Source organism: Anolis carolinensis, chromosome 5 (genome assembly GCF_035594765.1).
Source record: "Anolis carolinensis isolate JA03-04 chromosome 5, rAnoCar3.1.pri, whole genome shotgun sequence".
In the NCBI taxonomy this organism is placed as follows: Eukaryota; Metazoa; Chordata; class Lepidosauria; order Squamata; family Dactyloidae; genus Anolis; species Anolis carolinensis.
In genome coordinates this window covers 81999718-82014673 of record NC_085845.1, presented here as the reverse complement: position 1 = coordinate 82014673, position 14956 = coordinate 81999718, and the positions used below count along the sequence as shown (strand labels likewise).

The 14956-nt window shown below is 39.0% G+C and overlaps 1 protein-coding gene across 1 annotated transcript in view; it reads left to right on the top strand.

Annotated features, from left to right (window-relative positions):
• Nucleotides 1-14956, top strand: part of LOC134299560 (sucrase-isomaltase, intestinal-like) — a 52573-nt gene that overhangs the window by 7620 nt on the left and 29997 nt on the right. The window contains exons 2-4 of the mRNA XM_062982726.1: nucleotides 10430-10517; nucleotides 12604-12706; nucleotides 14044-14192. Of these exons, the coding sequence (XP_062838796.1) occupies nucleotides 10430-10517; nucleotides 12604-12706; nucleotides 14044-14192 (340 nt within the window). The remainder of the gene's footprint in view (nucleotides 1-10429; nucleotides 10518-12603; nucleotides 12707-14043; nucleotides 14193-14956) is intronic.

Here is a 14956-nt window from a genome sequence, read left to right as displayed (position 1 = left end):
TACTAACAAATTGACTACAAATAAAGAGAGAATTGCATAAAATGAACTTACAGTAACAACATTGCCGGAAATTAACTGCATAAAAAGTTCAGTCCTTTCTGCCTAGAGAAACAGCTGTGGGTCCGGGCGGGAGGCAGACTGTGATGGATAATCCAGAATGTTAGATAAGCTAATGTTGGATAACTGAGACTCTACTGTAGTTGTTATACTCCAGAAACCTTGTTTTTGTGGCTGCCACAAACTATGATGAATTGGCTGAGACTCTATGAAATATTCATTGAAAAACTCTAGCAAAATGTCCTGCAGGATGTCCCGCAAAAATTAAGTTTGTCTAGTTAAGCAGTATATAAATAATAATAATAATAATAATAATTTTATTATGACACAGCAAACAAGATAGATATGCTGGATTTCATATCACAAAATCACAAGTCGAGCACTTCCCAAGTGTTTAGGACTGTGTGATGTATTTTCGGATGATGCGCGCAGATCCCAGTAAGGTGGCCTTTTGCAGTTGGCAGATCGTGGTTTTGTCTATTGTTTCCAAATGCCGGCTGAGATCTTTTGGCACAGCACCCAATGTGCCCATCACCACCGGGACCACCTGCACTGGTTTCTGCCAGGGTCTTTGAAGTTCAATATTGAGGTCCTGATAGCGGCTGAGTTTTTCCTGTTGTTTTTCGTCAATGCGACTGTCACCTGGGATGGCAACATCAATTATCCAAACCTTTTTCTTTTCCACAACTGTGATGTCTGGTGTGTTGTGTTCCAGAACTTTGTCAGTCTGGATTCAGAAGTCCCACAGTATCTTTGCGTGTTCATTTTCCAATACTTTTGCAGGTTTGTGATCCCACCAGTTCTTTGCTGCTGGGAGGTGGTACTTGAGGCATAAGTTCCAATGAATCATTTGGGCCACGTAGTTGTGCGTCTGTTTGTAGTCTGTCTGTGCAGTTTTCTTACAGCAGCTGAGGAGATGATCAATGGTTTCGTCGGTTTCCTTGCACAGTCTGCATTTTGGGTCATCAGCTGATTTTTCGATCTTGGCCTTAATTGCATTTGTCCTGATGGCTTGCTCCTGGGCTGCAAGGATCAGGCCTTCTGTCTCCTTCTTCAGGGTCCCATTCGTGAGCCAGAGCCAGGTCTTCTCCTTATCAGCTTTTCCTTCAATTTTGTCAAGGAACTTTCCATGCAATGTTTCGTTGTGCCAGCTGTCAGCTCTAGTTTGTAGTGCGGTTTTCTTGTACTGATTTTTTGTCTGCTGTGCTTTGAGGAGTTTCTGATTTTTGACTTCAATCAAAGCAGGTTCTTCACTTTGCTTTACATATTCTGCCAGGGCATGTTCTTCTTCTTTGACTGCTTGTTTTACTTGCAAGAGTCCTCTGCCCCCTGATCTTCTAGGCAGATATAGCCAGTCTACATCACTGCGAGGGTGCAGTGAATGATGAATGGTCATGAGTTTTCTTGTTTTTCTGTCCAAATTGTCCAGTTCCGCCTGTGTCCAATTAATAATAATAATAATAATAATAATAATAATAATAATAATAATAATAATAATAATGGTGGGAGGGACCAAACCTCTGCTCTGTGAAGTCAACTGCACTGAAAGAACAGGGAAAGGAAACAGAGACATTTAACAGTGTGATAGAAGGCAGTGAAAACATCAGTTTCATTAAAAAACAGAGTAAGACTGAGCTCTTTTCGGCTCGATTCTGCCATACACTTCTGTGCCTAATGTGATGAAGTGGATAGTCATATGCACAAACCAGGAAGAATCCAGCCACATTAAGACTGATAATAACTGCTTTTCCCAAATAGCATTGTTTTGAGCCACTAGTGGGCAGCAGAAGCTTTTGTTAATTCCAACCAAGAAATTATTTTTGTTTCTTTGACTTCCTCCCCTCCCCTCCCAATTCTGGTTGCTTCTGTGTGCTTGCTTCAGATCTAGAATTAAAAGGCTCAATTGATGCCTTCTCTCGGAACTGAGATTGTGTGGGATTATGTGGTTCCCCCCCCCCCCCCCCCCCCAGTTTTGTAAGCTGAGGAAAAACAATATGGGAAATGATCTTGCTCTTTTGGAGCACGTTGTTTTTGTTTGCAAAGAGGGAAACAATGAACAGCATTCTGAACAGCAGGCTGAAATTAACCATTATGCTAATATGCCACATAATACTCCTCAAATCATACTGGGTTCCTGCTGAAATTCACTTATCCAAAGAACAGCACAGCATTTTGCAGAAGGTGCTTACCAAGAATCTTTATAGCTTTTTTACATTCCAAAGCATAGGCTGTTGCCTATGTTTTAAAGCTGAAAATGTCATGAAAGTGTTGACATTTGAAAAGCATCCGAGATCTTGGAGTTGCAGTCAATCACAAGCTGAAGATGAGTCATAGCTTTAAAAGCCACTGAAAATGTAGGCTGCATCCAGAGGAGTATAGTGCCTAGATCAAGGGAAGTAACAGTACCATGTTATTCTGCTTTGGTCAGACCTTATCTGGAATATTTTGCACAGTTCTGGGCATCACCATTCAAGAAGGATATTGACTGTTGCTCCATTGATTAACCACTTCATCACATTTACTCAATTCCACTGAGTGCTACACTTAAAATTTGGGAAGCCAATGTTCCCATCTTATTAGTTTGGCTTCAACTGTTGGATAGAGCATGCTTTGTGTATTTTGAGTGTGGGGACTAGCATTCTTTGCAAATGTGTTGTCGAAGGCTTTCATGGCCGGGATCACAGGGTTGTTGTATGTCTTTTGGGCTGTGTGGCCATGTTGCAGAAGTATTCTCTCCTGACGTTTCGCCCACATCTATGGCAGGCATCCTCGGAGGTATTCTTTGCAAATGTTTGATTAGGTGGAAGGGGAGAATAGGGAAGGGGGAAGGGATTTTTGGTAATGATCTGGATGTTTGGCCAATAATCTAATGTGATGGCATTTGTTGCTCCCAGGTTTGAAATGAAATATTTCCCCAATTTGTGGGAGGGGAAATTTCTCACCGAGTTTGCCAGAACAATTTCCTTTTTGAAAAATAGCTGTCTTGTCCTGACCTGTCTTTCCCTTTCCCTTTCCCTTCCCTTTTGCTTTTGCATTTCCCTTCCGTTTTCCCTTTCATTTCCCCTTCTGTTTCCCCTTCCTTTTCCTTTTCCCCTTCCCTTTCCTTTTCCCCTTTCCCTTCTTTATCCCCGTTCCCCTTTTCCCCCTTCCCCCTTTCCTTCTGTGATATGTCTGTGCCTTGTGTTGCATCAGAAAGCCAGGATTGCTTAGAAATGGGAAAAAAGTATTACACTTTTATATAACAAACTGTTGGAATGGTCAACAGAGATTGAAACAGTAAAAGCATGTATGATGAAATGGGCTAGAAATTTCGGCAGACAAATTAAATTTGAGGAATGGGAACAAATTTGGAATAAAAAACTAAATTATACCTAAGCGACAGATCTAAAAGAAAACTGGCTAAAAATCTTCCATAGGTGGTACATTACACCGAAAAAATTAGGTTTAATGTATCCAAATGTGCAAAACAAATGTTGGAAGTGCAAAAAACATGTTGGCTCCTTTTACCACGTATAGTGGTCATGTGAGGAAACCCAGAAATTCTGGAAAGTTATACACACAGAAGTTCAGAAAATATTAAAAAAAGACCTTTCCTCTAAAACCAGAGTATTACCTTCTAGGAATAACTGACAAAGACACAGATTTTAATAGAAATGAGGACATTTTATTTACATATATGAACACAGCAGCAAGGATTTTATTAGCAAAATATTGGAAATCACAGAACATTCCAAGCATTGAAGATTGGCTGGATAAAATGGATGAAATATATGACATGGACTTATTAACATTTTTGGTTAGACAACACAAAGGAAAGCCAATAAAACGTACGGACTGGTCGTACTATGAAGAATACAAGGAACACAGGATGAAGAATTAACCCATAGAATAACAAATCTTGGTCGGTACAGGTACACAAACTTAATAAATCCACCCAGTAATAGCTGAAAAAGTGAATAAAGCGGCAAAATACACCGAAGCAATGAGAATGGAAGACTGACAACTATCCCCTCTTCCCCCCCTCTTTTTCCTTTTCTTTCTTTTTCTTTTCTTTCTTTACCTCCCCTTTTTTTCTTTTTAAATAACTGTGTATAAAATCTTCTAATAAAATTTATATATATATATATATATATATATATATATATATATATATATATATATGAAAGCCAGGAGAGAATGATGATGATGATGATGATGATGATGATTATCATCATTATGCCATAATAGTACAGTCCTGGGAGTCATAGTTTCCCAAAGTCCATATCCTTATCTGGATGCATCTGCACTGGAGAATAAATGCAGTCAGGACCTATTATTATTATTATTATTATTATTATTATTATTATTATTATTATTATTATTATTAGTAGTAGTAGTAGTAGTAGTAGTAGTAGTATGCCGTGTCTCCATGCTGTGCAGTACTGGGAGTATTAGTTTTCCAAGGTTTATGCTCTTCTCTTGGTGCATTTACAGTATGAAAAGAACGCTCTTGCATCCCACTTTAAATGCCATGGCTCCATGCGATGTAGTCCTCCTGGGAATTATAGTTTCCCAAAGTTCACACCCTTCTCTGTGAGGTAGCTGAGAGAGAGAGAGAGAGAGAGAGAGAGTGCATTGCTGCTTTCCCTCCCTCCCTCCCTGCTTCCTTGCTTCTGGAACTGAAGACACGTAACAGCTGAAATTTCAAAGATTACCTTCAAACTCATCTTTAAATCTCTTTTCCTGTCCACCATCGGAAATCCTTCGATACTTTGGGAGCTCATAACGGTAAGGGGCCTCCCGGTACCAAAACCCGCCTGACACAAAAGCAAATGAGAGCCAATTATTTATTTATTTACAGTATTTATATTCCGCCCTTCTCACCCCGAAGGGGACTCAGGGCGGATCACATTATACACACATAGGGCAAACATTCAATGCCCATAAACACATCAAACAGAGACCGAGACAGACAGACGCAGAGGCAATTTAACCTTCTCCTGAGGGGATGTTCGATTCTGGCCACAGGGGGGAGCAGTTGCTTCATCGTCCACTTTGACGGCACTTCCTCATTCCAGGTCGTAAATTAGTTAAACTTGCCTCCCCACTTTTATAAGTGGTACCTTATTTCCTACTTGATAGATGCAACTATCTTTCAGGTTGCTAGGTCAGCAACGAGCAGGGGCTATTTTTTATTTTTAATTGACGGGTGCTCACCCCGCCACAGGCAGGCCTCGAACTCATGACCTTATGGTCAGAGTGATTTATTGCAGCTGCTCAACAGCCTGCGCCACATCCTGGCTCTTTCTCCCTATTTGGCATCACAGTTGAATTTTTTTTTATTTACCTTTATTTTGCTGATTCTTTTTATTTAGTGGGACTGACTGGAAGTTGGAAATTTGAGAGACAGTGCATTTGGGGGCTTTCACCCTTTTAGCTTCTTTTTCTCCTTCCCTTCCTCTCCTTCAGGAAATACTTCTAAATGATTGTTATTAATAATAGTAATCCCAGCAAACAAAAAGAGAAGCCTACTTCTCCTCTAGAGTAGAAAGTAGAAATAGCTTTAACGAAGTAAAATCCCAAGCAGAAATGAGAGGCTTTGCAGCCTTGCAGACAAGTGTGGGGATTTTTAAGGTAGTCCAGAGAGGATAGCTTGACTGAGCTCCACATCATTGCTCTTCCTTTCCTGGGCCTCCTTAAAATGCCTTGGAAAGCTGCTGGTGCTGGGACAGAAGAAAGTGCAGGCATGCCTGTGTCTCCACTAGATTAGAAAAGCTTTAAGAAGCAGTAAACCCAGTCTCTTTCTCTACAAACAGAAGGGAAAAGATCCAGAAAGAATGATAACTCTAGGAAACTATTTTTCAGAACCTGTGGGAATTCTCCCTCCCCATAATTGACTGGATAGGGTGCTTTTTTAACCCCATTGCTGAGGCTCCCTTGAAGGGAAATTAAGGAAAGGCTCCCAGGGGAAAGGGGAGCCTCATATGTTTTTTCGGATGTGGAAGGAAAATGCCCATTCAGCAGCGGGTCCATTTTCAGATATGGGGAAATGGATATGGGGGGCTTCTGGTATCCAATAAGCAGAAACAGATAGTGAGTCACCCAAAATACACAAGCCTAACATTTACCTGCCTTACAGATCGCATTACACAAAACAAATTGCAAGTGGCAATTATGTAATGGCTGTCCTTTATGATATACAACATAGGTTCTGGTACTTGTAGTTTCATTTCTCCACATTCCCGGGTCTGGTACTTGCAATTTCATTTATCTCCATCCGATAAATTATAACATCTTAAGGCATTTTCTGGGTCTTCCCACATGACTCCATGGCATTCTTGGGCCAAAAGCTTTTCATTCCACTAGAGTCTGCTATTATCTGCAGAACTGTATATCAGTGCAAAGTCCTGGAATGTAGAAATGGGATTGTATTGTAATGCAATGATTTGTAATTTCATAAAATGAGGAACTTTGACTCAGGACTTCTATAATCTTGTCTTCATATTCACATGGAGAGATTTTTGTCCACTTTTTCTACTTTTCAAGATTATAAAGCATACATACAGTAGAGTTTTGATTATCCGACCTCTGGTTATCCGACACTCCATATTATCTGATGTGCCAGCGGTGTCTTGCCCCTCCCAGCGGCACCCAGCACTTGAAAAGGCCCCCTTCGCTTTGCTGGGAAATAGCTGTTTTTCTAGGCAGCAATGTGCAGTGGGCCTCTCCAAGCCGGGTGCTTGCCAGGAGGAATGAGATGCAGCAGGCGCAGACTTATCCCTCCTGGCAAGCAACGGCACTTGGAGAGGCCCACTGTGCGTTGCTGCCTAGAAATGCGCAGCAGACCTCAACAAGTACCTTGGAGAGGCCTGCTTGCTGCCTAGAGAAACAGCTGTTTTTCTAGGCAGCAACACGCAGCGTGCCTTTCCAAGCACCAGGTGCTTACCAGGAGGAACGAGGTGTGGCCGGTGCAGACTTTTATCTCCTGGCAAGCACCCAGCACTTGCTTTTTCTTAATCCCTCCTTATTATCCAACATTTTTGTTTATCAGACAAACAAAAATGTCAGCCCATTTATGTTGACTAAGCGAGACTATACGGTATATATAAATATATAGAACATGAGCTAAATGTAATGTCATTCATAAAGTAGTGAACAACAAGTTGCAATTTTAAAAGAAAGATTGAAAAACAACATTTCCAAGCTCCAGTCTTAAACTAAGAATTGCACTCCTGAACCAAGGATGGTAGGTTACATTTTTCATTACCTTGGACAGCTGCCTAGTTCCAAAGATTGAGTTGCTTACTGAATCCTTAGTGAGCTCTAAAGCTCTTCGGCCCTGTATTTTGCCTGCGCTTCTCTGGTTTTGAAGGTCCCTGGTTGCTGGATTTGGGCTTAGCATCATGGCCAAAATATAGTATTTGAGTGATTTATGCCACTGTTCCTCCTGACTCACTTGGTTCCTTTGCCTCCAAGCTAGCATTCAGTTCACAACTAGCATTTCTCTTATTTACTTCCTAGATTAAACTTTGGCTGCACCTGTTATAAATCTATAGAAGACACATTCTATAAAAGTTGATATAGTATTGTATTTTCCAAGCCATTGAGTTCATGGTTGTCAGGATCAGAAATGACTCTTTGCTGTAAATCAGTGTGGCTGTTGCTTTATATTCAAACCAGTTTCTCTTCTATACAAGCTTATTGCATGGAACTGGAGTATTAGAAGGGACATCATATGTTTTGCTTTCCATTGCTGAGAATAAAAATCTAATCAGTTCAGGTTAACATTAGATAGGGAAACGTCATCATGACAGCTATTACTTGTTGATAATGTTACCATTAGAACTTCTGGGTTTAACAGTGGAAACGGTGCATAGTATTGAAGACATTGTCTCCCAGAAATATGTGGATGGGGAGTTTTATAAATGGCCTTTCCCAAACATGACACTTCCTTAGTTGTTGTTATGTTCCTTCATGTTGACTCCAATTTATGGTGACTCTTATAACAGAGTTTTCTTGGCAAGATTTATTCAGATGAGATTGGCCATTTCCTTCCTTTGAGGCTGAGATAGTGTGACTTACCCAATCTCAGCATGGCTGAGTGGGAATTTGAACTGTGGTTTCCCAGAATCCCAGTTCAACACTCAAACTAGTATACCGACTATACCATCACTATGCAGACTGATTCACGCACTTTCTAGGTGCAGAAAAATCCTACAATCTGTTTGGTAACAATAGAAAATAGCACGATAAGAATAACAGTTCCAAATTGACATTTGCCATGGTTCTGCTGCATTACTTCTCTTCTCTGGCAATATTTTTACTATTCACTAATTTTTCAAACACAGAGGAAAGTGTAAGAGAGAATGACATAAAAGAGTCAAGAGCAGACTTTTGGATTGTGACTTTCATAATTTGACTCTTATAGCAAAGGCGACTGGTTCCCCTACCACATCATTCATTCCATGTGAGCATGGAGTCATCACAATTTATCTTTGCATTTTGATTAATCCCACCCAGAAGATAGCTTTGGCTACTATAAAATGTAATGTGTTGCATCAGCTCTTTTGGATGGGCGATATTAAAAAGTGGAACATTCTACAAGAGTTTGTTCTTATGACTTGGCTTCTGTTGAAGCACTTCACCATTCTTTGTTTGTATGCTCTAAATATTATACACAGAAGGAATACAGGAATATAATTTTTTTCACGGTGCTCTCAATGGCAAGAGTATTATAAAACAACTCTGATGCATTCTTTTGTGAGACTGTTTCAAATTTTATTCTTGAGATTAGTAACTCTTAATTATGCTTTTCTTTTTATCTGTGACATCCTCTTGTTGTATACGCCTGTGTTGTGATTTTGTTGTTGTATGCCAAGGCTGTGTGTGTGAATAGCATAAATATTCAGTTAAAATTCCTTATTACCGTAAAAGTAGCTAAAATACATTACTCATTTAAAAAAAGAGAGAAGAAGAGAAAATATCCTAATGTATTCTTCTTTTGGAATGCAACTCTCATGCATATTGTGGTAGGTAACTGTGTCATTGTAATGCATTTCTTCCGGGCTCTGGTTTATTATTAGAGTTAATCTTTATGCAAAATTGACTATGTTGCTTTCCTTGATAAAAAAAGTGCTGCTTGCATGATATACTGTTGAATTAATTGAAGATAATGACATTAAATTCTCACTAATGGGGTTGCAATTAATATTTCCAGAGGCACAGCCAGAAATAGCCATGCTTTGTGCAACAGAATTTCATTTAGCTTAGCTTTATAATGTTTTGTACTAATAACTGCACATTACCATCCGATGAAGGCACTAATCTTGTATGCTCCACCGTATGTAATTGATTCCTAAGCAAAATCATACATCCTGCATTTTAAAAAGTATGTAGAGACAATGCTTAGAATTCACTTTCTGATGGCAATGATGTCAAAGGAGTGGGAAGACAGGCCTAGGTAAGGTCCATCGCCTGTAATGTTGCACGTCAGATCTTGAAGAACTAGATGTTATTTCTGAATGGAGTAACTGAATGTGTTCCCTCTGACATTTGAAATGGGAGGAAAGCAGAACTTGGTAACATTACCTTAGAGCAGTGGTTCCTAACCTGTGGTCCGTGGACCATCAGTGGTCCCTAAGAACTACCGGTAAAATATGGTCCGTGGCCTCACTGTTACCACCGTTGCAACAATATCCTTTTATAGTGCTGAGCCAATGGAGATGTCAGGGGGGAGAGGCTGACTACCCACAAAAGGCATGACAACAAGCCTCCTGACTGCTGCTTCTCCTCCTCCCTCCCCCTGAACAGAGCCATTCCATATGGTGCCTGGAAGCAGGGACGCCTTGATATTTTCATTTTTAGGCCTGTTCCTGGGGTTATTTGGGGTGCTGATTCAGAAAATTGCATTGACTAGACTACATCAGCTCTAGATTATTAAATACAGTTTCTTGTGGGCAAATAGATAGCAACTACTGGGTGGCATATGTTCTGTACCAGAAACTAGAGCTGATGTGGTCTATCCAATGCAATTTTCTAAATCAGCACCCAAATAACCAAACCAAATCTAAAGTTGACCAAAAACTGATTCATAACCATTTTGGTACTAATGTTGGAGAGTAGTCTCTGGTCAAAGTAGTCCCTGGTCAAGTGGTCCCTGGTCATAAAAAGGTTGGGAACCATTGCTTTAGAGGGACTACAACTACTAGAGCCCTCTAGGACACGAACTGGGGCATTCTGACAGTTGTAGTCCCAAAAGTAACAGCCAAAAATCTCCAACAAAAGCTTAACTACTTATTTGGCTGTGAGCTGAATGACAACATGTGTATTTTCTACCTATTGCATTGCATTGATTTTCTTCTTCTTCTTTCTTTCCTTGTTTTCCTTTCCTTAGTTTTAGTCCAGGCTTGCATTGCAAGCAGTGATGGCCAATATGGTTACTCCTTGACAGGGCAACCAGAGAAGACAGCAAAGGGCTGGAGGTAAATTACATTTGTTATTTTTTTCTCATCCTTGTTCTTTGCTGATTCAATATTTTATCCACTCTTAGATGCCAACCAGCTTTGTGACCTCAATACTTATTTTAGGTCTCCCATTTTTCTTATATGCTGGATAGTGAAAGAGGACACTTTCCCAGGTGACTCCCTTGTCAACAGATGGCAAATCCACTCTGGCTTTTAATCTGAACCTTAACAGATTTATACGTAGTGCTAGACTCTATCCCTCAAGTGGGTTAAACACTTTGGATAGCTGCTTTAAAATTCCAACTCAAAGCCAGAGTAGATTCATTATCTAATGACATCGGAACTACCAGCCAGCAATGCTTTTGCAGATGGAATTGAATTTTTAACATGACAATCAGGGACCAAGCATCATTTTCAGAAGCTCAGAATAAGTTATGTAACACAATTATTGTTCCTGGGTTATAAATGTCATTTCCTGATTGGTTCTATCATGAAAACATTGAAAAGTTTATTAAACTACAAAAACTTTGTTTTTGTGGGACACCCCGCAGCACATTTTGCCATAAGTTTTCAATGAATATCTCATAGAGTCTCAACCAATTCAACATAGTTTATGGTAGCCACAAAAATGAAGTTTTTGGAGTATAACAACTCCTTTCAGAGTAAGTAACACACAATTAAACAGGAGATAACACTTTCAAACTAGGAACAGATTTTTTTTCAATTTTTTTTTGTTATATAGTGTTATTATTCTGTATTATATATCCAGTTGTGAATCTCATTCTCACTTTAGTTTTGTACTACTTTCTATATCCATTTTAGAAAAAAATAAATCGATTTAAATAACATAATGGTTCATTCCATTATATTCCAATGTTTTTGGGTCCTTTTAAATTGATAAACATTGCTTCAAATCTAAAAAAGAAGGGAGGGAGGGGGTGGGGGCAGAAAGCAAAGAATGAAATTTTTTCCTGAATAAAAGCAAGCAAAGCCTTAAGAAATAGAAGTGTATGAGGTGGAAATGTAAATGTTGTATAATGTAAATTCAGACATGTAAATTCAGACATTAAACTATATTTATGAACTGTATCGACTGCATCAATTCACTACAAAGGGATAACACTTCCCAGTTCTGACTCATACATCTTCTCTAATGCACAAAATGAAAGAATTAATTGGCATTCACACCATTTGGAATAATCATAACCTTTGGAAAGGCATGGACTTGTTAGAGATTGTAACCATTTTGTAAAGTATGATCTTCCTGAAAAGAGTTAAAAACTCGCTTGAGTCAATCTTCTATCCACTAGTATTCATGGAAGGCAATTCAGGTTTCTCAGTGGTTAGACTGATATACTTAGTTATCTCTCTGAACAGTTAGGAATAAAGATATACCCATGCATAAAATATATAACTGAAGTGTTATTTCAGTCGCCCAAAAGACATCTACTCTCCCATACAATATATTGCTTTCAAATCCTGCTCAGTATCAAGAGATCAAAAATGAGTAGTCTTCATTCAAAGTTAACATAGTTGATTTACTTACAAACTTCATGTATTTAGCATACAGGTACATTGCTTATTGACTTCATGTTAAATGACTTATGTTTCAACTGTACTATACATCTGCTGCAAACAGACTCATATATTAACTGAACATCTCACTGCAGCATACTGACTATACTCCTGCTCTAACTGACATCAACCAACTCAACTAACTTCTAATTTCCAACTGACTTAAACCTCAACTGACTTCTAACTGACTTAACTGACACCAACTAACTCCTGATTCAAATGCATTCTAAAATGGAGTCTCACTCTGAACATTCTCAGATCTGGGTCACGTGGTCTGTAGTCCCTCCCACAACCTCTAACAACATAGAGTTAAGGAAAAAACTGCATACCAATATATACACAATATAGTCAGCAATCTCAATTATATATGTAACAAATAACTAGTCTTGTACAAGGTTGCTATTTCCAACAGGAAGGAGGGTCAACTTTAAGATAGGCAACTTTTATTGATCTCCATTATATTCATTACTTTTTATTATGCTTTATAATCCATATGACACGAAGATAAACAACACTGTGTGTTTTTCAGGTTGAGTCTTTCAAGACATGGACCAGCTTCACGTTATGGCAATGACATTTTTTATGTTGAAATGCATGTGGAATATCAAACCCAAGACAGACTAAGGTTTAAGGTGAGTAAAAAAAATAAGGAAAACTAGCTAGGCAGTAAAAGAAATAAGGAAAACTTGTTAGGCGGCAAACCTGCCAACTAGTTATGATGCCTGTGAATCACCTCCAGTATCAGAGGCAGTAGATCTTTGTAGAGCAGTTGCTGGGAAATGCAAGTGGGAAGATGCTTGGCTTGAAGGTTCTTGTTGTCATAAATACTTTTTAAACATTAAAAAGGTTATTTTATTCCGATTTCACTGAGACAGAGTATATCATGCACGTTGCGGAGAAAGACTCTATATAGCTACATTTGTTACACAAACAGAGCAGATATTACACTATATTCAGCATTTACACACCATTCATTCATTCATCATTCATACATTACCATCCCTTATTCCTGTTCTTGGAGAAGAGACCCACATGTGGGCTAGATTGCGTTCCTGTAAATGTTCCATTCTGTTGAACAGTGGTTCTCAACCAGGGATCCCCAGATGTTTTTGGTCCTCAACACCTAGAAATCCTAACAGCTGGTAAACTGGCTGGGATTTCTGGGAGTTGTAGGCCAAAAACATCTGGGGACCCCAGGTTGAGAACCATTGCTGTAGAAGATATGCTGTGTGTCTCCATCCCTTGGAGAAAAAGGTGGATGACCAGACTCTGCTGTCTGCCACACTTTTGGAAAATACGAATGTCTCTTATATAGCAAATTTCTTGCAGTTGTTCAAGAAGTTGTAAATGACTGACGGATTGTTTTTCAATCTAAAACATGCTAACTCCTTCAGTTCTGGACAGATGTTGGCTTTTCTTCCTTGACTGATGTTGCTTTTCCTTCTTAACGTAAGGAACCATTGTGTTGACTTCCTTAACTTAAAGAGTTATTGTCTTTGCTATGTAAATATGTTGTTTTCAGCCACAGTTCAACAGGTCAGCAATGTCAGCAGTTCTCATCAGCAACTTTTAATCACAGTTCAGCAGTTCGTGAATTCTTCACCTACTTTTGCATTTTTCCAGGCATCATTCTCAGAATGGTGTCTTAAGTCTTAGCCAGACACCAATCATACACCCTTCATTCAATTTCATACAATTTCATTCATTCCACACATCATATTTATCACACTATGGACATCTAGTTGGTAACGGTGGACTATAGGATGTTGTACTAGATAGCCCAGGTGTAGACTGCAACTCCCATCCCATTCACAGTTAATAATGTGAGATTGTAGGAATTGTAGGCCCATTAGATATTGAGGGCCATAGTTTACTGACCTTCAGGAAAGCCCTTGGTGTGATCCATCTGTGTTTATTTTTATGTCCTTATGATAAACTTACTGTTCATTTTTCACTTGTTTGCAAATAGATCTTTGATCCAAACAACATACGGTTTGAAGTTCCTCTCAAGATTGAATCCCCATCTGTCATGGCTGCCGACACTAACTATGACATTGAATTTGTCAATGATGAATCTACTCGATTTAAAATCATAAGAAAAGCCACAGGAACAGTGCTGTGAGTACACAATATATTACATTTGGCTGTTGGTGGTTTTTTTTTTTTCCTAATATACAAAAAGAAGCGACGGAGCTGAGGCAAACACAATTTCTCATGCATTACTGTTTAGTTCAGCATGAAAGGAGAAGAAAAATGATTCTTTCTGTCCTCAGCAAAAGTTCTCATTTGTTACAGGAAATAGTACAAGGAAAAATTATTCTTTCCCCCCAAAAGCAGAGTTCTAAGAATATAAGCACCATGGGTATATGTAATGAAATGAATCTGTGTAGTGTAGTGTTTTAAGTGTTAACCTCTGGAGACTGGTCTTCAAATTGTCATATGGTCATGGAAACCAACTGCGTGTCCTTGGGCAATCACTTTGAGCCTCAAAGGAAAACAAAGGAAAACCCTCTCTGAATAAATTTTGTCAATCAAACTCTATGATAGGTTTCCTCTTAGAATCTCCATAAGTTGATAATAAGTTGAATGTACAAAACAACAAACGTGGGTCACAAACTCAGTGCATGCTCTTCGAGTAATCCCTTCTTAGACAAATATCATAATCTAGCTGCCATAATCTTCATTTTCAACATGTCTAAGTTTCCTCAAAGCTTAAGTATATTTCCTGGGAGAGACACAAGGTCTGCATTCAAATCTTTGCATATAGTGATCACTTGTGTTTGTAGTGTTAGTCACTAGTAGCTCTGATATTGTAGCATTCAATTTTGATGGTGGTGACTGGCTTCGATGTCAGCTGTTTCTGAAAACCATTCTGGGTCTTA